The 26,060-nt window shown below is 42.0% G+C and overlaps 2 protein-coding genes across 10 annotated transcripts in view; one reads left to right on the forward strand and one right to left on the reverse strand.

The window, feature by feature from the left end:
* Nucleotides 1-7,114, forward strand: part of PTPN1 (protein tyrosine phosphatase non-receptor type 1) — a 46,113-nt gene extending 38,999 nt beyond the window's left edge. For all 5 annotated transcript variants that reach the window (XM_086760806.1, XM_086760809.1, XM_086760808.1 and 2 more), the window contains 2 exons: nt 468-703; nt 3,491-7,114. In XM_086760806.1, coding sequence (XP_086616932.1) covers nt 468-703; nt 3,491-3,698 — 444 coding nt within the window. In that variant the 3' untranslated portion in view covers nt 3,699-7,114. The remainder of the gene's footprint in view (nt 1-467; nt 704-3,490) is intronic.
* A 1,018-nt stretch (nt 7,115-8,132) lies between these two features.
* RIPOR3 (RIPOR family member 3) overlaps nt 8,133-26,060 on the reverse strand; it is a 53,356-nt gene continuing 35,428 nt past the window's right edge. For 4 of the 5 annotated variants that reach the window (XM_086760802.1, XM_086760803.1, XM_086760804.1 and 1 more), the window contains 12 exons: nt 19,392-19,521; nt 17,862-18,446; nt 16,611-16,747; nt 15,634-15,766; nt 14,766-14,874; nt 13,389-13,550; nt 13,059-13,217; nt 11,731-11,933; nt 11,367-11,450; nt 10,325-10,415; nt 9,109-9,200; nt 8,133-8,990 (listed from right to left, as the gene is read on the reverse strand). In XM_086760802.1, the coding sequence (XP_086616928.1) occupies nt 8,859-8,990; nt 9,109-9,200; nt 10,325-10,415; nt 11,367-11,450; nt 11,731-11,933; nt 13,059-13,217; nt 13,389-13,550; nt 14,766-14,874; nt 15,634-15,766; nt 16,611-16,747; nt 17,862-18,446; nt 19,392-19,521 (2,017 nt within the window). In that variant the 3' untranslated portion in view covers nt 8,133-8,858. Of the gene's footprint in view, nt 9,201-10,324; nt 10,416-11,366; nt 11,451-11,730; nt 11,934-13,058; nt 13,218-13,388; nt 13,551-14,765; nt 14,875-15,633; nt 15,767-16,610; nt 16,748-17,861; nt 18,447-19,391; nt 19,522-26,060 lie in introns of all 5 variants that reach the window. The other variant, XM_010121429.2, reaches the window with a different exon arrangement.

The following is a 26,060-nucleotide window of genomic DNA, read 5'->3' on the forward strand; positions in this document are numbered from 1 at the left end:
CTTAAGGTTGTGACTGATCATAAAGTGGTTTATTTAGGAACCTTCAAAAAAGTACCTGTAGTATAGCAGGTGGCCTTATGTACTCTTCAGCACTGTTGTTGGGGTGTAGACTGACTGCATCAGCTTTGTCTTTCATTTTAGATAACAAAAATTTTATGGTTTGGCAGAAGTTTGTTTTGTGGTAAGCAGAACTCTAGCAACACAGATTCTATTTTGTGCTATTTAAATTTTTCAGAAGTAGATTAAAACATTGCATTTATAGCTGATGTCTTCTGTGTACCAGATGTAGCTTAGGTTTGGAGTTCTGTATCTCCCTCCCCCCCACTTCCTTTTTTTCAATGCAAATGAACAGCCATTCTAAGAATAAATGAAAAGGTAGAGTATAAAAACCCTGCCATGTTAAAAGTTATAGCAACTTACATAAAAGAAATCGAGATAAGCTTAATAGGGCTTTTCCTTCCCTGAAGGAGCAGTGGAAAGAGCTCTCCAATGAAGACCTGGACCCACCACCGGAACATACCCCCCCACCTCCCAGACCACCAAAGCGAACCTCAGAAATGCACAATGGAAGGATGCATGAACACACAGAATTCTTTCCTAAACATCAAGTAGTAGAGGAAGAGGTTAAGTGTTCGGTCAGCACTGTGGAAGAGATGGTTCCAGATGGCAGAGCTCTTTCATCTGTACCACTGATCACAGACAGGTAATTCATGTAGTTTCCCACTTGTAACTGTCCCAAGCAGACTGCCCAGTTGCTGTGTGGCTTTGAGAGAGGTTATGGGACATTTGCTCACAAATGGCATTTCATACAGAAGGGCTGGAACAGACCTTGATTGAGTTACTGTAATTGTAGTTCCAACCCAAAATCTGTGGATCCCTTTCGGTAAAGCTCTCATACTCATGTTCTTTTAACTTTACGCATAAGCTATGGCCTCTGGAGGGATCCCGCTGGGGTGAAAGAAAAAGTGACAGCATAATGAGGTGCTTTACTCTTCATTTACACACAGTGTATGTTAAGTTACAGAGGAGCTCTTTCATGGGTTAGAGGTGGTATTAGTGGTGTAGCTGAAAACCAGGCTGACCAGCTTTAGCCACGCTTAGAAATGTGAAATTAATTGCAAGCAAAGCTGCTCTTGATGAAAGGAGTAGAGGGGGCTCATGAAAAGAGAACTTTTCTACCTCTCTACCTTTTCCTACCTTTTAGGTTATAAAACTTAAATTGTAAGGACTAATAAATGTGCAGAAGTGCCGTGTACGCAAGCGGTGGAACAGTGAAGCCGCGGTTCTGCCTGCGTAACCACTAGATGTCACTCCTGATTTAGCTGAGTGGCGTGGAACTGGTTGAAATTTGCATGCCTTGCTGTTGCTGCCATCCTGCATGTTAACTGGTTTTATTCAGAGCAACCAACTGAATGCCACATAGAACAAAACAAAAAAACAAAAACAAAAAAATCAAAATTTTGGAGGAAAAAAAAAATTCCCTATACCCATCAGGGATTATCAAGGGAAAGTTTAATGTTCCCTAACTAGATGGTCTCCTAACAAGATATCTTAAGCTTCCCATAGGAATACTGGAATAAAATACTAGGTTTTAGTATTGTCCACAGAACTCCTAGAGCCTTTTCAACAGATGTGGCTGGCAGACTTGATGTATTTTGTTTGGCTGAACCGGTGGGGGAGTGTGTAACTCCGGGAACTGGAGATTAGTGAGAAGTGTTTCCAACAGTCTTTCTTCAAAATAAACCTTCTCTAATTTCACATAGCAGAGAGGCTGAGACCATGAGCTGAACCTGTTGTCTCCCTCCAAATTCTGCTGGGGGCAAGGAGATAACACGGAAGTGTTTCCTTACTCAACCTGAAACAACGTTTTGGTCAGGATTTTTCTTAATTTATCAGGGGAGATTCTGGAAGTGAAATACTCAAATTCCAAACGTCTTTACTAAAAAGAAAGGAAATATTAGAAATAGGAATGGACACAAATGGAAGCTTAGCTACAAAAGAAGGAAATGTTGCAGTGGTAGCACCTCCCTCTTTCCTCCCTCAGTGACAGTATAGTTCTGTTACCAGAATGTTTGCCTGAAATGTGAGATGCCAGCTAATGGTTTCCACACCTAATGAAGAGCCTGGATTTAAAGCTAGTGTCTTGTGTCTTCTCATTAGCTATATAAATTTGAATTTCTGAGTGAATAAATGATTTCGTGGAAATACTTTACACAGTGTATCTTAAAAGAACATAAGACATGTCCAGCTCTTAAGAGCTCAGATACTCAGTTAATTTCATTTATTATAGTCACTTGTCCGAGGCTGGAGTTGAGTCATCCTCTGGAACTGCCCATCTTCATTGATTGTAGAGGTGGGCTTGGACTAGGCATCTACCTTTTACCTTGCTAAAGTTAAATCCTGCCTTATGCAGTGTTTCGGGTGTACTAGGAAAAGCCAGGATTTGAATCCTGAGCTCTCTCATTCCGCACCAGTGCTATTGCTGCAGGATCAGGCCTCCTTTGTGGTCATCGCTCTTGTCCTCATGTCCGGGACAGTGAGGGTTGGAAAGTGATACGTGCCAGGCAGGAGGGGGAAAGAACAGGGAGCAGAGGAACAGTCTGATGTGAAAGGATGTAGGACAGTGCAAGGCTGGAGGAGATGGAGAGGAAGGAAATAGAGATTGTGCTGGCAGAGGCGAGGGAAGAAGCAGAAGTCTTATGTATGTTTATTTTCCTGCCCTGATATTCTGGTGTCTGGCATGGAAGCTTCCCGAGTTCTTCTATACTAAAGCTGTCAGGAGATGTCTAGGAAATGCCCCTGCAAAGCATCTCACTGCTGGTTACCACCCACTGGTTCTCACAGCATGCTGATGTTCGGCGTTCTGAATCCAGCTGGAAGAGCTCGTACAGTAGAAATAAACGTTCCTGCCCAGTCAAGAAGCCTCTTTGGGTGTCAGTACACTGTCAACAGGATGGAGATCCAGTATCTAGAAAACAAAACCTTATTAAAAGAGGTGAAGCCATCATTAAAAGCTATCACAGTGCATTTAGCCACTCTTTCTAAGTTATGAATGCACAAGCAACCACAGTTCCTTCATTTTCTGACTTTTTGGGTGGGTGCTTGGTTTTAGAACCTTAATGTTTCCTGACCTGAATGTAGGTTTGATTTGTGCTGGTTCACACTGCCTGTCTCGATGCAGGTAGCAGATTTGTGATGAGCAATGGAAACAGGTGGTGTTTAAAACTAAGCCAGCTTATGCGTTAAAGGGCACAAAATAGTCCCAGGCATGGCTTTTGATGACAAGCACTGTTCTAAACCTGTAAGTTAATAGCCAGAACTGTGATCATTAGTGATAGGCTTTGGTTTGTCATCTGCTGCAGCTCCCGACAGCAGATTTCCAGCTTTGTCTGTGGTGTTCAGTGTGTGGGGCCACGCTCTTGGAGAGTCTGCATGGTTTCTCTCCTGAACAGAAAATCCAGTACTGAATGTTTATTTCTCTGTCCTTAAGCACTAGTCAAGACACTGAAATTCGGAGGAGAACTGTTGGTGAAAATCTGCGTCTCTCGCCCCACAAAGAAGAGTCAATGAAGTCGGAAAACTCAGAAGAGGACGATGAGAACATGATGACAACTTGGAAGCCATTTCTAGTGAATATATGCATGTTCACTTTCCTCACGGCAGGAGCTTATCTCTGTTACAGGGTGTGTTTTCATTGATGGACGTGCCAGCAAGATTGACCCTGCAGAAAACACCAACGATTTGATCGGTTTGTAATAAGCTTCTCTGAAAGCAAGCTAATGGAGGCACGTGAGCCTTGACTCAGTGGAGGTAGATCTTAGGTTGAAAGGCCAGAACTTTGGTTAGGGCTTAAAGAGAGAATTGATGCACTAGGGTTTTGTCTAGCCCTGTGGTCCCAAGAACATAATATTCTAATCTCAGGGCCTTAAAATATTCAGGAGTAAGCAGAGAAAATGCCAAATAGTCTGTTTTCCTTTTTTTTTCTTTTTTTTTTTTAAACTAAATAATAGAATTACAACACATTGTTGTTTTTAGCCTTTTTTAAAAAGCCAGTTCTTTTTCTTTTGTGTTTCAGAAGAACTAGGCACAAGTGAAACTTGCTTGTACTCTCCAAGTGTTGTAACCAAATACATGATTTATATTGATGAGTTCCCAAAAAAAAGAGAGAGAAACCCACATACCTGAAGAATGTAACTTTTTGGAAGGGGAGGGTGTTGGGGGAGGGGTGTTTGTGGTTGGTTTTTTGTTTTGTTTTGTTTTTTAACTTGCTTCATCATTAAAGACTGAGTTGTGGGCAGTGCCTGTGGTATTGATATATTTAATCTTGGCATAACTGTTTTTAAAGAGCTTATTGTTTTACATGTGATTATAGAAACAGGCTTCTGCATTTGCTCAGGGTATCCCAACATGTCAAGCTCTTTTTTTTTTTTTTTTTTCTTTTTCTTTTAAATAAGTGTATCTCCTCATTGACTTTTGTTGCACTCTACTTGCACATATGCCTATTTACATTGCACCATCCTTTGCAAAGCTGTTTTTACTTTTATATTCTGGGTTAGGAGAGGCTGAGGGGAGTGAGAGAAGCAGGAAGGGAAATTCAGCCAAAACATGTCCACCAGCATTCTGCAGCTGTGCAGTTGGCATTCAGAAGGACCAGTTCTTAAACCTCATCATTTGGAATGTAAAATGCAGTTTCACTCTACATCTGCTCCGTAAGGAATAGCGTGCTTCCTGCAAGGGCCGGAGAGGTATCGCAGCCTGAAGCATTGCAGGCAATGAACAGGAAAGCATTTCAATAAATCCAGAGCAATTAACGCTGTGGCAGCTTCCATAAGACATAAAAAGTTCAACAAAAGCCATGTTGGTCTGTGAACGTATCTGTTGGCTTATGATGCAAGCGTTTGTGTGTTCTGCTTTTTTTTAAAGCAAACGTTTAAAATACTGGCTTTAGTTTGGCTTGAAGAGACAGTCTTCAGTAATTGCCGGACACAGCAGTGTAAGAGGGCGAGGCTTGCACCTCTGCGGACAGGGCTGTTGCTATCCTGAGGTAAGCTGAGTGAGGTGGGTGGGTTTGTCCTGTGCCACGCTGCGTCTACGTTGTTCCGCTCAGTTGGGCCTGCGCCGCAGGGCCAGGGCTTGAATGACGTAAAGTGCTTGTAAATAAGGATTTGGGTGCATTGGTAGAACTGTGACTGGAAGTCAGCATTGTACTAAACAGGCTTGGTCAGTGCTGCTCCTCTTGTTAGTACCAAATTATTAATAGTTTAAACAACAGCAGCAGAGGCTTCTTTGCTCATGTCATGGGGCAGAGGGTAGGAGTAAATTCACTACTGAAAGTTGTAGTGATTGAGACTAAACCATGACAGCTGATTTGCGACAGTGTTACTAATCAGTTCTTTTAAAGGCTTTCTAGATTTATAGCACTTAACGGCCACTCTCAGTGCAGACCTCGCTATGGAGTCTCTTATGTAAGTCTCTCCACTCCGTATTTATTTCTGCAAAGCTGTCTGTAGGTGTAGCTCTTTTCCTTCAGTAAATAAGTTGGTGAATGGCGGGGAGGGAGGTGGGAGTTATTTCTATTTTGTGTTTTGTTAAGCTTGTATCAAGGGCTTTTCAAAAGTACAATAATAAATCCTCAGGTAGTACTGGGAATCAATACTTTACCTGTGAGACTGTTGGTCAGACCAGTACTTGAAAGGAGGAATGTTGTAATCAGTCAATATTTAGTTATATTATTGGAAACATGAAAAATGAGTATAGAAAAATGGTAATATATTAATGGCTCATCTGTGTATTTAAGATACAGTACGTGAGTGCTTTGTCCCAACTATTCTCTCCATCAGCTGGTAGAATATTGTTCTAAGGCATCATTTGTACCCCATTTGTATTAAAATGCATGTAAAGTCTTCTAGTGTCCTGATTAAATACCACGTGCTTGAAAGGTGAAAGAACTTATATTTCTGCTTACTGATGTGCCCAAATTATATTTGCATGAACTGATCATTAAGTGGCTGTGGTTCCAAGGGTGTTGCTGAAAGTACCCTCGTTCAGCGATAGACTGATTTGGTGTTTCTCAGATAACATGTACTCGCCTAATACTTGGCATGACTTCCTATTGAATTTCTGCGTACTCAGTGTAACCCAGTTGTTTAGCATGGTTCATTTCAGCTGAGTAAGTGTAGTACAGACATTCCAGAGAGTTTAGTAAGCCCTATTCACACCTCACCTCTGGTCACTTGAGGCAAGCAATAGCTCCATGATTTCAGGGTGGGATGGGATGGGATGTGCTGTGCTGTGCTGCTGGAGGAGGGAGAGGAAAGCCTCTTTTGCAAAATCTCACTAGCACGCTTTGATCTGCAGAAATACAGGCTCCTGACGTGGTGGCCCATTTAAAAATAAACAAACAAAAAAATACCTAACTATAATATACTGTTCCCAAGAGGGAATATTTTAAATTTTAGGCTTGACAGGAAAGCAAAGCATCCTTCCTTTCAATCTAGAATAAGTCACTTGCTAATTATTCTAACAAGATAAAATTTTTGCAAAAGATAAAATTTTGAATATCTCCCTTTCTGCCCCTGTATTTTGCCATTTCTTTCCTCTGTTCCAAATCCAGAACTTCTTACACTGTCCTGGAATAGACAGTGGAACAGCCTCCAAGCCCAGGGAGGTGTGTATAAGGCTTATAATACTGAACTGTAAACATTTTTGTTTTGATGTCCTGTATATGTATGTAGTAGTTTGGGTGTGTATATACAGTAGCGTTTCAAAGTGGGTGTATTGGTTAACCTGTTCTTGGAAAATGGACAAATATCCATGTTAAACTTGTTAGAAAGTTAGTGAGCTGCTCTGCTATATGCCTTAAGCAAATATTTACTCATCAGGTCTTTCTTTTTTACAGATTGCCATAGAATAAACTTTTTTTAAAAAAAAAGTAAAAAAAACCAAAAAAGCTAAATGTTTTGGTATAATACATTTTCAGGTATCTTGTCTTTTGTGTAAGCCGCTGCAAAGACCTCACAGGTTATGGTAAAATTGTACAGTTTTTCAATTTCCCATACAAGTTTTCAGTTCTCATTTTAGTTGTAACAATAAAATTCTTTTTTTAAAGAATGTACATGAGACTTATTACTTCCTGTCTTCTCAAAGCAAGTGGTTCCGAGTCACTTACAGATCCGGGCTAGCATGATATTTGGTGGGAGTGCGTTGTAGAGGAAAGAGATTTAAATGTTACTGTAAAAGAGAACAAGTGAAATGAGTATCCTGTGTCTCTCCCTGACACATACATCTTCCTCCTCTCTTTCACTTTAAACAATTACCATTTAACTACTTTGCCCTAGGAATCAGTATAATATAAAAACGTGTAGAAACTTTTGAGCACAAATGTTTTTTTTTTTAAAAGTTTCAGTTGTGCCTTTGCATGAAACTGCATTTGGTGGGGATGGGGTGTTCCTGCACCTGCAGCCATCACCTTGTCCTGGTGCTTGGATTAAAGTATTTAACTTTGTTTATCTTTTTAAGCAATGCTACAAATGGAGGAGAGGTGTTTGAAGAGAGCTGTCAGTAGTTTAATGAAGTGGTACTAACACAGCTGTGGTGGGTTCTCATATGCTGCCCCTCAGAAACAGTCAGCACCTTGCTGTTAGTGGGTAAAGCCGAGCTAGGCTCTGGCGAAAAGCTGATTGGGCTGCCCCTGTCTCTTACACATCACCAGCTGTTCCCTTCTCCCTTCCTTCTAGCAAAGAGGAAGAGGAGGGGTGAGTCACCTAGGGAAAGAGAGAATTTACTCAAGTAGAACAGCTTCTTTCCCCTGCTTCTAAATAAATCTGTAAATTAAAAGCAGATTTACAGCACAGAAAAGCAGGCACTTAAGTTTTACTCCATGACCTAAACATCCTAGTCCTGCTATTCAGAGCACATCAGTAAAGACTGCAACTGTAGAAGCTGTGCATTCCCCAAAAACAGCGGAATAGTGGCTGGGCCTGTTCCAGGGGTACAGACAGCGTGCAGGAGCAGGTACTGACAGCCTGCGTACCACAGGGCATCACTCCAGTGTCCTATCTCCCTGGGTGGGGTTACTGCCGTACACCTGCCCACAGTGCTACAGGAACAGCCGTAGGAAGCACTTGCAGGAATTTGTTTCAAGTGTTTTATTAGAATTTTAGAAAACAGTATGAAATCCAACAATAAATACTGAATAGAAAAGTAATACATATATATAAAAATATATACACACATACACACACAAGCCAAACCCTTTCAAGTATTTTACCTGAAGCCAAGCTTCTCTCTGTGGCTGCCCTCCACTAAGTTAAAAAAACAATGCTGAGTAAGGAGCCTGGCTAGGGGTGTATGGTGGTGAGAAGGCTTGAGCTATGACTAAATGAGCAAGTTCTTTAAAAAACACAACCAAACAACTTATACATAGCTGTCCACGTGTCAGTCAGAGCTGCACATGGCCATTACAATATCTCCTTCCTGTTGTAAACTGCTGAGGATACACAGTCTGGATCCTCGTCAGTCCTTCCTTGAACCTGGCCTAAGTTGCAATGATTATTAAGAAATGCTTTTTGAAGTAACAGGCTTTCCTTCTGCAACTACATCGTACAAGAAAAGGAAACCACCAAGCAAAGCTGCTTCCGATGTACATGGCAGTTGATGCAAATGATCTGTTTGCAAGTTTCTAGATGGACTGTCAGAGAGGGAGCATTTTTGTCCTCTGAGAAATGCCAAATTAATAAGATACTTTATGGGAAAAGAGATATTTGACTTACAGTTTAAACAGGAGCAGATAATTCCAGTGAGATGAGGATTTTAACTCAAGTGACAACCTGGTTCCATATTCTAAGAGATCCTAGTTTTCATTTGTCCAGCACTTGATATTCCATCAACGTGCTGAGAGACAGTGAGAAAGCGTATTCCAGTCTACGTAGTGAAGACTGCAAACTCTCCCTCCTTTGGAGACAAACCTGTGCTCTGTTAGTACACAACACCTGCACAACAGGCCATGAGTAAACCAGACTGATAAACAACAAAATGAAATCCCCTGGTACCCACAGGTGGCTGAGAGGACAACATGATTCAGCTCCTCAGATTCCACTCCTAAAATACCGTGATTTCAATTTCAGCCTCTTGTTGTACAGTTTCTCTTAATTCACAGCAAATCCTGTCCATTTTCTCAAAGGCTTGCCGTCCCTTTTCACCTGTGGAGAAAGAGAAAATATATCCCATGCTGAGGAAGAGAAAGCAGTTAGAAACACCCTGAGAAAAGCGATACTCTAGAAATACTTCTGTTGTGACCTTGGTCAGAACTTAACAAGAACTCTCAATAGTGACAAACACATCTCTAAGGGAACAGCTTTCCAAAAACTGCTACGGAAGAAGCCACCACGGAAAATCAGGCTGGCTGCAAACATTTCCACATGAGTGACAATTTGGAGCATCACAGCTGGAAAATTTGCTTTGTAATACACATGAATCTGAGTGTTTCTGCAAAGCAAGTCTGGAGATCCCTAGAACTGAGCAGGAATCAAAGCATTTTTAGGAAGAACAGAACAAGGAAATTGTCTCCTAGATAAACAAGACATCCTCTCCAGCAGCTGTGCATGTAAGGTCGTTAGCCGAGGCAACTCCCCCGTGCCCTCAGCAGAAGTACAAATACTGGACAGCAGCTCACTGGGAACACCAACATTCCACTGACAGCTCAACTCCACTGCCAGTCTGCTGAGTTCTGGTGAAGTAACAGGTAACTGAACCAGTATAAAACCGTTTTGTTTGTACTGTTTACCCCTCCAGTATTCAGAGTGGAACCATTTGAAGAACAGGAACATCAAAGTTAGAAGTAACTAGTCAGCTTGTAGATGGCTAAAGAGGTTACTGCATCCAGAGTCTGTTGTTCTGATAAATAAGAGATCTCCACCGTCAGCTCAGCTAATCTCAGAGCTAGAGGAGGCTTTATTGTGATCTGCCTGGCTCAAACATCCTTTTTACAAAGTGTAGAAGGAGAAGTTGCTGATGCTAGTACTACGAGTAAGTAGTACTCCAGCAGCACTGTCAGCACTTACCTGCCACCTTTTAAAAAGGCTGAATGGTTCTTAAAGCACTTTATCCTGCAGAAATTTCCTTGGTATGGTTCCACAAACTTTAATGGGAGCCTTTCGTTATTTTATGTGGTACAAATTTTATCTTAATGGTATCAAATAGCCGTTCATGAAACATTTCCATTGTCCTAGACGTGCTCAGGCTGAACTTCAGGCCTGTTCTGATTCTGCACGATTTCACTTTACTTTTTCAGGATCTGTGTTTTTATGTTGGGCGAAAGACTTACCGAAGGATAGTGTTGTTTCCCTGGCTGCGTTTCTCACTTCCTCTGTTTCAGATTGGCACAGGTGGGCAACCTGCTCAATACTCTCAACACCCTGTTTGAGAAAAGAAAAATTTGCAACAGTAGCTTTTCAGCAAGCATTTTGATAAATATTTTTTGCAAGGTAAACGCATAAATACTAACTCCCATCTCTTCTTGCATCTGAATTCTACTGTGACCTTTCTTTTCTCCCCACCATATCAGCTTGCAGTTATTTTTTCTGAGCATGATCTCACCTCTGCTGCTTTCTATCCTGTTTTAGGGTATGGAAAATAGTAAAGATCCCAGGGTACAATTCACTGCTGCAGCACCGTTACATTAGCATAAAACAATCAGGACCTCCACTGAAAGATTGAACCCAGGTTGTGCAAGGGAACAGTTGTTGCTCTGCAAATCTGACTTCGAGAATAAGACTGATTGGTTGGGCCGATCTTGTGACTACATGTTTATACAGAAACTGTGCTCGCAATAATCCTTTGTGTGAGAACTAACTTATTACAGACGTGTGGCTGTTGGAAAGCTTTAAATCTATTCTGACAGTTAAAATAGCAATGCAAATAGTACTTTTCTTTTCTGACTATAATCAGAAATTGTTTAAAAAAGTGAATTGATTTAACTTTAAAATGTTAAAGCTGACTCCATACACAGCTGACTGTTGCTCATTTTTCTACATGCTGGATGTCCCCCAGTCAGTGTCTGCTGTCCTTCGCCACTGACGATATTGTAGAGGCCAGAACGCGTCCTTCCTGGCGTTGCACCGTGTCTGTCAGCAAACTGAGACACCAGGATGTCTGCAGCTCCCTCTGCCTGCCGCCTTTTGAATAACAGCACTAATGGTCTGGAACTTTGGCAGCCAAAAAAACCCGTTAATTCCAAAAAAAAAAAAAAAAAAAAGAAAGCTGAAAAAGTAATCCTACCGGCTTAAAAAAAAAAAAGCTAGATACAGTTTTGCATCTAGCTATTTTGGCCAGACACGCACAGCAAAAGTAGAGCTGTAAATACTTACTCGGAGGTTTTTAAGGGCCAAACACGCAGCTTGCTGAAGTCTTGCATCACAGTCACCTAAAATATCAGTGTAGAAAAAGAGAGCCTAAAAGAAGAAGGGAGAAAAAAAAAAAACAAAACAAAACATGAAAGGGTTTATAGACTTCAGTGTAATCAAGCACTCAGATTCAGACTGACATAAGCACTGTTTTACCAATCTGAAATTCAATAAAGGATCCACACAAATCACCTGAGCACCGCTGCAGTTTGTGTTCTAGGTCATAGATAATGAAGGGTGGAGAGGACAACAGTGCTATTTAGGATAAAACAAATTCCACGTATTTCAGCAGCTACTTAGAGAAGCCGGCAAGAACTGCAGCCCTTACCTTTTCCCTGAAGTTCTTGTTTGCCGCTGCACGGGAGAGGCAGGACGTGGCCGCTTTGCTGACGCGGTGGTTGTCATCCAGCTGCAGGAGCCCAAGTAGCCGTAAAGTCTGTGGCAGAGGCTGGAGTTTGTTCAGGCGCTTTCCTTTCAATTTTTTAAGAGTCTTCAGCCGCCCAGGGCATTGTAGCTCCTCTATTAACATCACTGCAAGCGAAAGGACTCAACTTCACTGACAAATGGAGACCACAGCAAGGGAAGACCAGCTCCTCTCTAGTTCCTCCCTTTTAGCCCCACATAGTTACTCCCAGTGCTATAAGCAAGCCAAGCACAGCAGGAAGCAAATCAGGACAACTGCCTCTTTGACCATCCTGTCTTCTTTCCCTGCCATTGTTTCATTTCCTCCTGTGCCAAGACTGACAAATGGAGCAGAGATCCTTGTTTCACAACATTAGTTCACAGGGTGCAGCGAAGCCCTGCTCCTTTTAAGACCCAGGTGCACTGAGTACAACATACAGTGCAGAACAACTCCTGTACCTTTGGACATTAGGGCAGAGTAGTCCTAAAATGGGGAAGACACCATCAAGCAAAATACTTTTAAAAATGTCTGTCAAAGAGAAAACCCTCTATATTTTTTAAATAATAACGGGGGGGGGGGGGAAGAGGAAAAAAACAATCAAGTACTGGATTAACGTTTCAATTTGAAGAATAGTCCTGGGCTTTTTCACTGAACAGCAATGCACAAGTTCTTAGTCCCCCGCCGATGAGTTATCTGCATCCAAATAAGACTAAATACGCAGCCAATACCAGAACTATTTTTAATTTTTTTTTTTCCAAATACAGACTGAGTTTTAAAGTACTTTCATATGTTGGACTGGGCTTTAGCAAGACACTGGCTACCTCATGCTAGAAAGTGCACGTTAGTAACCTCTGAAATTTTATTGCTATTATCTCTGTCTGACTCCAGCTGCAATAGTCACACAAAGCTACAGACATTTACTCAGTCCTGCTATCCAGCTGGAGATTGCTGCCAATTTTGTTTCTGCTTTCGCTTCAGAATATCACAGAACCCACTTCTTAGGGCACTTAAGATAAAGCCATCCTTCACATCTCTGTTTTGTTTCCCCCTGGTTAGATACCAGAGTCAAGCGTGTCTTCCCTGTTCTAATTAAAACTGCACCATCACAGGGGGAACTAAAATAGCAACAAATTGGCAACGCAATGGCTGGGCCTTTTACTGCTCAGAAAATGCATCTTGAGTAGTAACCTGGGGGGCAAGAGCCAGCTGCTGGGCTTGTGAGCTCCAGGGAATGCGCCAAGCCCTGCCATTACCTTCTTTAGCAAGTTTTCCCAAGTGTTTCTCCAGGCTGATAATGTGGTGTTTCTCCAGGTAGCTATAAAACTGGAATAAAGTAACCGGTTCTGTTTGGAGGTACAGAGAGGGGAGCAACCCGTCGCAGGTGATGATCTGCTCCAGCAGCCTCTGCCATACTGAAAGCGACACAGAAGAGAGCAAAGGAGAAAACCAAGGGTTGGTTAGATGTAAGCTACTTACAACAAGAAGGTGAGTTTTAGTTTATTTTTAAAATGCACAAGGACAATTTTTAGCTGTGCAATAAAATGCAACCAGAGTGGCCTTGTGTTCAAGGAACAGACCGATACCTGCTTCTAACTGACCGGGGTACTTTTCCTTCACTTTGAGCGTCAGGGTGTATTTTAGTGCATGACGGAATCTTTCCGCTGAAGCAAACAAGATGCTGCCAGGCTCTGCAAGATCGCTCCACATTTTCAGGTAGTGCTTCTTCTTTTTAATCTTCTGAATAACTGGCAGGGAAAAACAAACAAACAAACAAACCCCATCACATTTTAGAAAGTTAGTGAGCTCTAGCAGATTTTGGATTTTACATGAGAAATGAGGCACCAGATGGCACATCTAGTGATGTGTCAGCACAGCTCGTATCTGCGTTATATACACGGCTTTGTTCAACGCTGGAGAGTTGCTGCCAGTACTTTAACATCTGCAAGTATTGATTTCACCAAGCTTGGGTTGAGTTCCTAAACTGTCATTATGAGACCTGAATGAGATGCTTAGCAGCTCTCCTGCCGCTCATTAATTTTATCCCAGCATATGAGTCAAGTTTCAGGAGAACTTTCTGCGAGTTTAACTGTTTCCACATCTATAAGCAAGAGCTGTGCCATTTCCAAGCATTTTAGAGATCCTGCCTTACGTACCTCCACAAGTGAACTCTGAACCTCAGAGCACAGGCTGAGGCAGCCTTACTTTCATCAAACACTTCAGAAGAGCACTCGAACAATACCTTGCGGTTTCATTGAAACCCTCTCATTTCTCACTCTTACCTATAGAGATGTTCAACTTGTGTTCTGCGTTTGAGGCTCCTACACTTTCCTCATCACACTGTGCCAAAGGCCCTTCAGAACCTTGCTGCAGGGAACAGTTTGTTCTCACATCCTTCAGGATAAAATCTGTCAGCAAATGCTTCCAACTAAAATTTGCATGCTTGCCACCGTGTTTACCAAGATGAGAACAAAAGCCTTCGAAGTCTCCCATTGTGCCTTTACCACTTTGTCACATCCAACAGTCAATGGAAGAATTTAGTAGGGGGAAGGCCTGAGAGGGGAAAAATTGCACACTAACCTTTCCTTGCAAATAGGTACAGTAGTTGGGCTGTTTGCTTACTAAGAGAAAGCAGAGATATAAAAAGAGGATTTTACTAAGGCTATTCTGCCGCTCTTTAACTGCGGACTCCACCACCTATAACTTCTGTTTCTAAAACATACCAGTTCAGCTACTATTTCTTTGAGCTAAACTTCAAATCTTTTCCTTCCTTGCAGATGGGAAAAAACAATCAAACAAAGAGCTCTGTTTTCTCTAAGAATTCAGAGATGAAAGCTGTTTTAATTACATGACTGTTTGTTAAGGAATTTAGAATGAAACCCTGATGTGACCGGGGAAGCTCAAGCAGAGTTACCTGTACCCCTCACATCTCTGGCACACCTTGGAATAACACAGTTACTCACTTTCTTCAACAGACATATCCAAGACATCGCCCAGCACTTGCGTCTGCTCCGATACTTCTTCCAGAATGCTCTCCTGGACAACCTGGGCTACATTTGGTGACTTCAGTTTCTGAAATGCAACATGCTTATCTCAGTAGCTGAAACAAAAGCAGTACCAAGCTCAAGATGAAGGAGGATTTGTTTCTTAGAAACAAACTTTTAAAATCTGTGAGAGAACACCAGTTACTCTCAAAGGCCTCTTTTCCCATCACAGCATGGCCAGGGCACTCGAGTGCAAAGCTGCTCAGCAGAACAGGATGAGCAGATCCCGTTATGCTGGAACAGGCTGGCTGGGGTTTGACGTTCTTCTTTGCCTCTGCCCATCGATAACTGCACAGCAGATGAATGCCAGCAGTTCCACTGTCCCCTGCTGCCCAGCCTCATTGGAGACGATGCTTTGAGGACGATAACGTGCTTGAGCACTATAACAGAAATTAACTGAGGAATGAGGTCTCCAGGGGAGATCAGAGTTCTTTCCTGCCTGACATGCTAGTAATTTCTTTCCAGTAGAGCAGTTTTTCCATTCATTCATTAAAAAAATTGATCACCTGTTCTCAATACACAACTCAACCCAAATCTCTCCTGCTGCATTAGCAGCGTGCTTTGGGCACAAAGGTATCTCTCAGAGCTTCGGCAAAACCCTGAGGCTGAAAAAAAAGAGCAGAGTTTTGTATGACACATTCTGTGCATACACTGCAGTTTTTTGGACTCCATTTCTATTCCAAGTCATTCTGTTTTTATAAAAGAACCAACTACACATTCACTTTTGTCTGTAATCAGAATCCACAATTACAGCCAGTGCCCTGGAAACCCACAGGCTGTTCCTTACCTGCAAAAGATCTTTGCACAGCTTCAAGTGAGTTATCAGAAGCGTGTCTAAGCTGTCATCGCCAGTCGTTACGTCTCTTGTTTCTGTTCTCACGTCACAGCTGAGGGACTGAACCATGTTGTCGTTGTATGTGCTGTTGAGATGGGAGAGAGGAAAAAGAAAAAAAAAAAAGTTAAAACTCTCATCATCAAATAGGAAGCTGTACAGTCTCAATAGCAGCCTTCAAGCAAGTTGCAAAAGTACAGACCAGGTGGCATTTAACAGATAACTGCATTTTGAATTGAGTTTATAAAACTTCTTAAAAACTTGAGGACTTTATTTCTAAAACTCATTCCAAGACAGTAATACCAGATCAGCTGATCCCACAAAATCCCATTTTGGAGAACCACTACTAGCAAAAGATGCTTCCAGATAACGTGAACCGAGTTACTGGCTCATTTGCTGCGGGTGAACTGCAGAAGCAGCACATGTAACAGACAAATCCCCAACTCAATGATACTGGGAGTACAGTAAGTCTCCCAGGATCAGGCTTGTAGCTCTGCCACATAAATTTCAGTGCTATACCACTTGCAAAATGCAAAACTGAATTCAAAAGAAAGAACAGGCAGAAGTGCTCTCTAAGTTCCTCGTAGCTCTCGCCCTCACTAATGCAGAACCGTTCAGCATCATCCCGATGAGCCCGTTTCCTGCAGTCTGCTTCTAGCAGTCCTACACGTTAGGCCTTCCACCATCTCCTGTGAGCGTCATCTGCAATGTTTTCCATAAGTTTTGCTTCAGTTTCCTGCCATTTAAATCTGGTAGATGCTCTGAATCTCAAAATATTTTTAAAAATTGGTTTCTATCCTGGATGTTCATACCAATAGCAGCTCTGCACAATCGTTACTTAGCCAAGTCCAGCGTACTGGTCAGCGTTCTCGGGATCAGCCCTCCTTACCACTTTCCCTCATCCCCTGTCACCAAGTGCTGCAGATACACACCTGATACTGGCTGTTCTTACGCTGCCAAATAACGAAAGCTCATCAGCACTATAGTCAGCATTTAAAAAGTCAAAACTTTCCAGCACTGTCTCCACCATTAAACTTTCCATAGATGAATGTTTGTGAAGTGTCTTTACCTGTTGATGGAATGTAAGGAAAAACACTGTTATTTATAGTTATCAAGACATCTTGCATGAGTTCTTTGCTGTTTTGCAGCAAATCACTCTTAATAACAAATCAATTTGCTTTTCTAATTTCATTCTGAACACATCAGGAAAGGTAGCTCTTTGTACATCACTCTGATCCCAAAATACTGTTTCTATTAAACTCAAAATATGCTTCAATATTTTAATCTATCTGTATTCCTCTTTGAATTTCCACGCCTGTTAAGGCTGGAATGAGAGCTGATTTTCACTCATTCCCTGTTTCAGATTTAGAAGTAGCAATTTTAAATGTCTGTTGCATGCCAGCACAGTACCCAAGAACTTCAATATCAATAGTGGATTTCATGGAACCACTGATATTCTCCCCCTTGGAAAGGCTGCTTTGAGAGCGTTTGGTTTGTTTAATTTCTACTTTTAGAAGTAGAACAGAAAGTCAGTGCAGTTTTGTTAATATCATTTATTATCCCAGACCTCAGATGAAGTCTTGCAGTATCTTATCTCCCAAGTCTGCACAGTGGCCCCATGTACTGCAATGCTACCAAATTTGCAATACAAGCCACTGCTTGCAGAAAGCTCTTCTCCAGGACGTTTCCTCTAAAGAAAGAAATGTTTTCAGCATCAAATGACTTGTCAGACAGACTGAACTGCCTGCAAGAGCTAGGTGATCCTGGAGAAACGTCAGGGTTGATTAACTGATGCAGTAATCACAAGGTATACTAAATCTGAACAACATCAAAAAAATTAGAAGCAAACCAAAATGTAGAGGCTCTCACATACAGGTCAGATTCTGCTCAGCCCAGACTAGTTTATACTTTGACTGCATGCAGTTTCTTAATGTCTTTTTTTCCAGATCATTGATCTGCACACAGCATTTGAAGGCTGAGAGGTGCTGTGCAACGCAGTGCTGTACTTAGCGCCCATGTCTGCCTTTTCTGAGTAGTGCCTGACCTCTGGTGGCCAAACTTACTTTTTGGGAACGTGCCATCGATACATCAAGTCAAATCCACCACAGGGTCATGGAATGTCTACAGTTTTAGAAGTAACAGCGGAAGCTACACCATCTACCGAGAGTAAAACACTACCATACCTTTAGTTTATCCCTCAGAGATGAAACCTGGTATTCCAGTTTCTCCAGCTGGGCTTGCCCCACATCGTGTGATTTCAGCAAGTTTAACACTTCTTGAAGAGTCTTATCAATTGACTTTGTATGTCCATCTAGTTTTAGGTTATTTGCAGCATTCAAGCTCTTCTGACTAATGTCTTCTTGCTCTGTCAGACGGCGATTTCTGGTCTGGTTGAAAGAATCTCTACTACCTCTGTGACGATTCAGAAAACTAGATGGGTTATTTGGAAATCCATCCACACACGGAGTCTTCTTCAGGATATCTAGAGTTGTGTGACTTGAAAGAGGAAGCTGTCGCTCTTCTGCACAAGGCTCTTGAATAATCACCGATGACAATGTCCTGTGGTCTAGAGCTGGAGTTGTAGTTATGGATTCTGCCCCTTTCTGATCCTCAGAGCTGAACGAGTCTGCCTCACTCGCCTCTGCAGGACTGTGAGGCTTGCTCTTCCCATGTACCTCAAAATCACAGGCAGCCAAGTAGCTCAATATGCTGGGAGGCTGAGCTTCATCAATTACACCCCCTTGGCTCTGCCTTCGCTGCAAAACAGACTGCAAACAGATGCATAAGTGAGCACATATACAACTGAAAAGCATGAGATACCGCCCAAGATAGAGAACTACGGTTCCCTGTTCTTGGAAACAAACTGATCAAAACCACAGCGCTCTCCTGCGCGAGGGAGCCAGCCCGGCATAGACTGGACAAAAGAAACTACTGACACCAAGCACTAAGAGCCTACTGAATAAACGAAGTGGAGCAGTAGTAACTCTGCTTTAGATCTTTCAGAAAGAAGTTACCAAGACAGCTAAATTTTTTTTTTCTGGAAAAAGAACCTTGCCAAGCAGCTTTCGTGTCATGTCAGCTCAGGACAGGATGTGAATGCAGTGGCTAGAGGAAATGTTCATTTTTAAGAGTCCAACATAGCCTGTACAAATAATAAACTTTTCTGAAGAAGACTGCATGTTCTGCTGCCTTGGTGAGGGAATATCAACCTGACTTAGACTGGATGTTAGGGGAACGGATCTATGATGTCATCAGTATTCGAGATGTATGGCAGAACTAACAGGATCATATACCACAACTGCTAAAACAAAACCCTCTTGAATGAATGAGAAAGAGGACAGGGTTTTCTGTTCCCCTGGGCTACGCTTGGCAAGAAGTGGGGTTGAGGAAGAGGAAGGCTTGTTTTACATAGCACATCTAAGGCACCATCCTGCTCCACGACTACTAAGGCAGATTGGTTCCTAGTTTGATTCCCACTGTAGACTATTAGAGCAGATGTCCACACCCCTACCATTCTGCCTGCCAAGAGGAACGTTTGGCAGGATTATTTTTTTTTCTCCTTTACAAAATCTAAAATGGAACTCAAAAGAATAGAGGTTACAAGAAAAAAAAAACTGCAATGGCCTTAGAATGTGTTCTTCAATAACCTCATCTAATCCAAAAATCCAGTCCGAGGTCTGTGCTTTGCATTTTGCTTTCCTCAGCATACTCACCAGGTAGTATTTCTCTCTGAAGCTGGGAGTATTTGGTGGGGTCCAGTTGTACAAGGAACTCTTCCTGCTCCCCACAGAAAACTTGGCAGTGGTTCCAGGTGACAAAAACAGGTTCTCTGTGTCAAAGGGGCTGTAGCAGAAGACACAAAGGCCAAAGCGTCAGTAAGACCAGAAAGCACATAAATGTTTATCAGCAGGAACAGCTGTTAAGATTTGAACTGTGACATTTAGTAAACAACACAGGGAATAAAAGGAGAGAGGGACTGCCTCTCCGACCAATACCTACGATTGCACCAGCAGAGAAAGAGGTAGGTGAAAAGGTTGCCTATTTTACACTGAATTCTCAACCCCCTTTAGACAGAGACCTGTGCCAGCCACAGCCTTTGGAAGAAGCAGCCAACAGGCCAAAATTCTGGAGTGCTCTCCGTCCCTCTGCAGTGTCCTACACAGACACCAGTGCTGGCAATACGGTACAGGCTGCTTGCCCACAGCCACTGGACAGCTAGCGAGATACACACCACACCAGAGAGGAAGGAAATAGAACACATGCAATAGAGGAAAACTGTCATTAATTTCCCTCCTGCAGAGCACGCACCACCTGGAAAAGCCACTAAAAAGCCTTCATTATCCTTTAAATATTAATGAACAACTCCTATGGCTGGCAGAGGAAGCTTGGGCAGTGGTAGGTGGCACGTTCTGCGGTTCCTACAGTCATGGATGGGTCTGGTTATAACCCCAGAGGACACTGGCTATGGCGTACAAGCGTTTGACAAGCCCTGTTCTAAGGAATTCCTAATTACCTACTACATCTCAGCCATTAATTCCCCAACTCCTCTGCAAAGCAGCTTAAGGAAACTTGGACAAACCATCTCCTAAAACGCAACTCAGCTAACCAGGAGAGGGAAAATAAATTTCAAGCTAAGTAAAGCAAGTTTGTTTTTTTTCTGCATGTTACTTTTGTTCCCTACTGATATGCCTTGTGGCACCAAAATAAAGCTTGTTTTTCCACTTAAGCACTGGCATTTTTGGAAAAAAGTGGATTGTTTATAACAAATATGTGATCTCATAGATATGAATATAATGAACAAACAGTGGGATAAAAGTAGGATTTAGCTGTACAATACAGAACCACTGTAAGTCTGAAGAGATCCAAACAATTAGGACTAATCAATTACAGGGAAATGAACTTCTGCTTTCTAGCAAAAGTTAAAAAGCACAGCTCCAATTCTCTCTACTTCCTCCTGTTGTACAAGGACAAGTCTTAACAGCGCCCTGCAGCGCAACACACCACTGTCTTCCTCAGCATGGAGGTAACGGCCCATGAGCTCGCCTAACACAGGTTAATTGGCTAAATTAACCAGTGTCACCCAGCTGGGGTTCATCAAACAGGCCAGTTCCATAGAATCACATTAACAACCATCTGCATCGCCTCACTATGCAGAAAATAAATCGGGTTTCTGACAGTAAGAGCCTTTTAGCCAAAGCCTGCTATGTTTACTGATGGAAGCAAGTTACTCCCATCCACAGCACTTCTTAACAAGAGTCACAGGGATTCATACCTCACATTTTTCATTTGTAGCTTTTAATACAGCAATGCAGTAATGTAAAGTGACACTTTGGAGGAAAGGGGCAGGAATAACAAGCTGAATCTGTTTTGCCTCTTTGACAATTACCAAAACCCTCTAGCAAAACACAGCTATTCAACTGCTCTCCAAACAAGCACACGCTCCCTATTACTGCAAGATAACAAGTTAAGTGCACAAAGCGAAGGCTGAAGGAAAGAATTCAGGCTGCTCTAAAGCATCTATTATCTCCTGATTGTTAGCTCTTCGGGCGTGATCCGTCATCTTGTTCCACATTTGTACAGCAAGCAACACATCATACTGGGATAGATCTGTGAATCCATCTCTCCCAGCACATTGACATTGACAGAAGCCAGTAGGGGATATTCAGGGAAAAAGCATAGGAAATAAGTCAAATATAGCTGGCTTTTCCCAGACACATACTCAAATTTGAGGCAATCCATAGCTTAATCTGTCACGCACCAGACTTTGCAAGCAGACTATTGCCTTTAATTGTCACGTGCTTTCCTTAGTTTGTCTAGTCACCTCCCGAAATCATTGACACAAAACCTCTGCGTAGGTTAAAAGTACGCAGAAATTTCATTTTACACTGGGGAACAAGTACTTTGAACGGGGGAGGGGTCTCTGTGGCTGTAGCGAGACAAATGGTGGCTAATCATTTCCTTTCCACATTCCCCACAGCAAACACACATATGCCCATGCAGTATTATCCATCAACATCTTTTCAAGACTGAAACATTCTATTAAAAAAAAAAGTGGCCCTACTTGTCTAATCATCTTTGTTGCCCCCATTCTGTTTCTGTATTGCCAAACACATTGGCCTTTGGTTGTGACTGATTACAACACTGGCATTAAATGCACGACACTAGAACACCAGCATTGTTAAGGCCAACGTAAATGCAGCACATAACTCCCCTTTAGCTTGCCTTAGCACCGTCGCAGGACTTCAGTGTTTGGGTCCAAAACACATGCTCTGCCTGACCTTGAAAGGGTTTACAGTTCATCGGAGCTCATGTTTCTTAGATTGCAAAGTTTCTGATGTCCTAGGAAGCTCAGCCACACACGTTCAGAGGTGCCTCAGCCTTGCCAGCACTGAGCATGGATTCCCAGTGAGATATTATTTTGTTATAACCACCAAACCCGTGGAGGGATGAAATACTTGAGATTTCTAGGATTTCCCTCACCTTGCTGCATTTTTCTGTTGGGTGTGTAAGGAGGACACTTCCTGGTTTCTGTTCTCAGAGGAACGTAAGTAATGGGGCAGAGGCAGAACTTAATTCAGTCTTTAGCCCTAGAGGACCTGCATTCCCTTCTCCCGTGGCCAAGACTGCGCCCTGATCACTCCCCTTCTGTCCAGTCACCCCACATATTAAATACCACTGGGCCAGAAGGGCTCCTCATGGATGAATCCCACTACCAAGCCTGTGAATCCAGACTTCCATTAATACAAAAAAAAAAAAAAAAACCAAACAACCAACAAAAACTAGTTCTGGTCAACTGAATTGGACTTGCTGTTAACCATGAGATTTCTTTTTTTCCTTATGGAACACAGGTGAAAATGCCCACGCAATTTTAACAGTGTGATTGTTGGGTTTCTCCTACCCATTAAAGCATAATACACACCAGTTTCAAGGTTAGTAAGGCTTATCACAAGACTAAGCTATGAAATGTCACTTCCATCAAAAGCAGAGATGCATTGATGGATAACTGCCTAAAGACACCTCCACAAGTAACTACCTATAAGTTTTCATAAGAACAAGACTGTCAGTAGGTATATATAAAAAATATATATATATATATTCCTTTTTTATTCTCCCTTAAAGTTTTTTCTCTCTACTCCGTACACCCTCGTGAGCCAGGCCAGCACATGCTCAAAGCAGGCAGAATTCACAAGAGTGGTTCTGGCTGGATGGTACCCTTAGATCCCAGGACGGGGCGCTAACTGAAGTTCTGAAAAGAGAATACAGGCTCTCTCTTTGTCCTTCATGTGAGAGACAGAATTCAGACTGCTGTTTAGGTTGGCAAGAAAACCCAAGTCTCCTGCCAAACTGGCCAACAAAGCCGGTCTGCAACAGGCCCAAGCTCATTCACACTCCTCATGGCACAATCTATAAAGGAGTTGAAGGAATTTTTGTTAGAGGCCAGAAGACTAGTGGCCTACTTAAAGAAAACATACATTTAAGAAGGGGAAGAGTGATCTACATTTGGATTTCTCACAAAGCGGGTCTAGACGGAAAGCTTGCCTCTCAGGGAAGTTTGGGCAAGTCATCTGGATTTGTTTAATTATTCTTAAATCAAAGAAAAAAAGCAGCTGTTATTTTGAGTGCTCGCTCTATCTTTGAAAACAGAGACACCCTGAGTTATCACCATACAACTCTGCTCTGTAAACAACTTCAGCAAACAGCCTGTCAAAGAGGAGGAGCCTGCCAGTTCTGCGCAGAAGTGCTCTGGAGTATCCACTTGGTAGGATACCAACGCATTTCACAAAACTTAAACACAGCAGAGACACACAGCCAGAGTTTTCTCATATGCTGAAAAATTCCAAGGGGGGGATTAACTCCAAAGAAAATGCGTCACCACTAACCCTGCTCCCAGCTCAGCTGTTGCCAATGCTAAAACCTGGGTGATGGTTGCCCCAAGTGCCATAGAAGTGCTCATCTCACCAATCAGAAGCTGCACTCTAAGCTGTGAGCTACTGCAACAATCAAGTGTCAACTTAACTGAAATTGTATTTTTTTAATAAAATTTAGTCATAAATATAATTTATTTTGGACATTTAGCCTGTCATCTGAGAAACTATGCAGTATCCCAGAATAGGAAGGGGTTTCCCTCATACAGTCCTTTTGGAAGAACAACTTACATGCATAATTATTTATGCAAATTATTGACAGTGAGGAAAGATAAGCAAGTAGATCCAGCAAAAATAAATGAAGTTAATCTGTTAGATGCCATTTGTGTGGGTTAACAAGAAGAGAGTAGAAGTGATCTCTTCCAGACTCCGCTACGAACGTGCCCTCTGCTAAACCAGATTTTACACCCAGTTCAAGAAAGAAAGAAAGTATGTCTCCTTCACCACCCAAGTACAGCTTCTTAGGACATCTGGCTTGAAATCATAGGGAAAAGAGACTTCCCTGGTAAGAAAAGCATCTCTGCAAGCAGAGGGTTCTGCCTGCAGTCCTTTCTGCTCTGAAACTGTGTACAGAGCTTTTGATCATTTTTCATCCAGATTAAAGCCAACGCAAGTTTTAGTGGCGTGTGTTTGTTGTAGGGTGACAGATGACAAATAAAAGCATCAAACTTTGCTGGGGCTTTCTAAGAGCCTGTATATCCCCCTGTGCCCCTCCTCTCTCCTTCCTTCCCCAATACTAAGACATGCAATCGTCAAACAACAGAATATTTTAATTGGCTTTCATTTAAAGAGGTTGTCATTTTAAGAGCTAATTTTACTTTAAAAACATATACATATATATCAGTGCAACTTGCACCATCCCTACTCCACAGTTTTCAAGAACTCTACCATGAACGTCTGCTTTCAGATTCGAGTGGGAATTTATATGTAACTTGGCATGAGTAAGAAGTTGTTTCATAGAGCATATAATGCAAAATCACAGCAAGCTTCTGGAATGAGGCTGTTATCCAAGTAATTAGTGGCTCAGCTTCTCAAATAAAAAACAGAGGCCTCAGAAGTCTCAGAGCACCTGCAGCACCTCATCAAAACAAAACATACTGATGCACATTGTTAGATCTCAGGAGGAAAAAAGTGTCATAAACGATAGGTTTGGGCAAAACTCTGCTGTGCGAGTTTATTTCTTATTGACTTAGAACAACGTGTGTGTTTGAAAGTAAATTTCAGACACTGTGTTTCAGCACACTTGCATGTACAAGTCAACACTAAATTGCAAGAACCACAGCATACACAAAAGACATTTGGAAAACAGTATGCTGATCAATAAAGCTTTTCTTTCCCCAACTCCAGAAATGCAACCTGAAAATGGTTTATCAATACTTGAACAGAATACTTGCCACAGAAAACCTTTGTGGCATTTCTCCTGTTGGTGGCTTAAAAGACTGTGACAAGGTTTAAGTCAAATGATGCTCCCACAGGCAATCAGAAGTAGAAACAGGGTACTAAGACCTGAAAAATCAAGTCTGATTGAAAATACATTTTGTTACTTTAACCTAAGGGCAGAGAAACTTGTCTCTTACTGAAAGATCTGGTTGGCTCTTGGGCACATTTGGCAGACCACACATTCAACACATACAAGTTTTTTTTTTTTTATTTTGGGGTAATTTTTAAGAAAACAAGAAAATAGCATGGCTAGAGAAGAGCTGTATAAGGCTGAGTCATAGGCGAGTCTGGCCTGCAAGGCATAGCTCCCTGCTCTTCTAATCTAAACATTGTTCAGTTTCCGCTTTTCCTGGAGAGCGCCTAGATCCACACGTCAGCGCAAAGTGCCCTTTCAAGAAGGTCCTTATCATGGAGATGTGTTCGTGTGCCTCTTTGCCATGTTTGGTTGGGAAGAACTGAGGACTGCAGTAAGCCAAGTACAAAAGTGTAAATGAAGAGTGCCTGTTGTTTAATTGGGCACTTCACTAAGATATCTAGTTTTAACCCCTGAAGAGTAGTAAGTGGAAACAGGTTTAAAAAAGTTTTGATTTGTTGCAGATAAGACTTTCAGAATGGACCAGTCTCAAAGCAGAAATAACGGTACCATCTCAAAAATAAATTGCAGCATGTCTAGAGTGAGGGAGAAGTCCCAGTGCAGCATTCACAAAAGTGAAAATTTGCTTTTCATAACATCAGTAATCCACTCCAAAAATCAATTTACAAATTTAAATTATAAAACAATTTAACAAGTCACAGGCACCATGAAAATACTCGGCTATTTTAAAACTGCATCTGTAACCAAGCTTCCCTGTAGTGCACAAGCAGGCCTTATACTGGTAACTGTAATCATAGTGCAAATATGAAGGTGCTGAGTCTTTGGGAAAGCTTCATTTTAACAAATTGCAGCCTGGTAACAGTGATTGTCCTAAAATGTGCACAATGTATTTTTCCACTGTGCCTAGAAGCTGCCATTTTCTG

The sequence above is a fragment of the Chlamydotis macqueenii genome, chromosome 16 (genome assembly GCF_036417535.1).
Source record: "Chlamydotis macqueenii isolate bChlMac1 chromosome 16, bChlMac1.mat, whole genome shotgun sequence".
Classification (NCBI taxonomy): Eukaryota; Metazoa; Chordata; class Aves; order Otidiformes; family Otididae; genus Chlamydotis; species Chlamydotis macqueenii.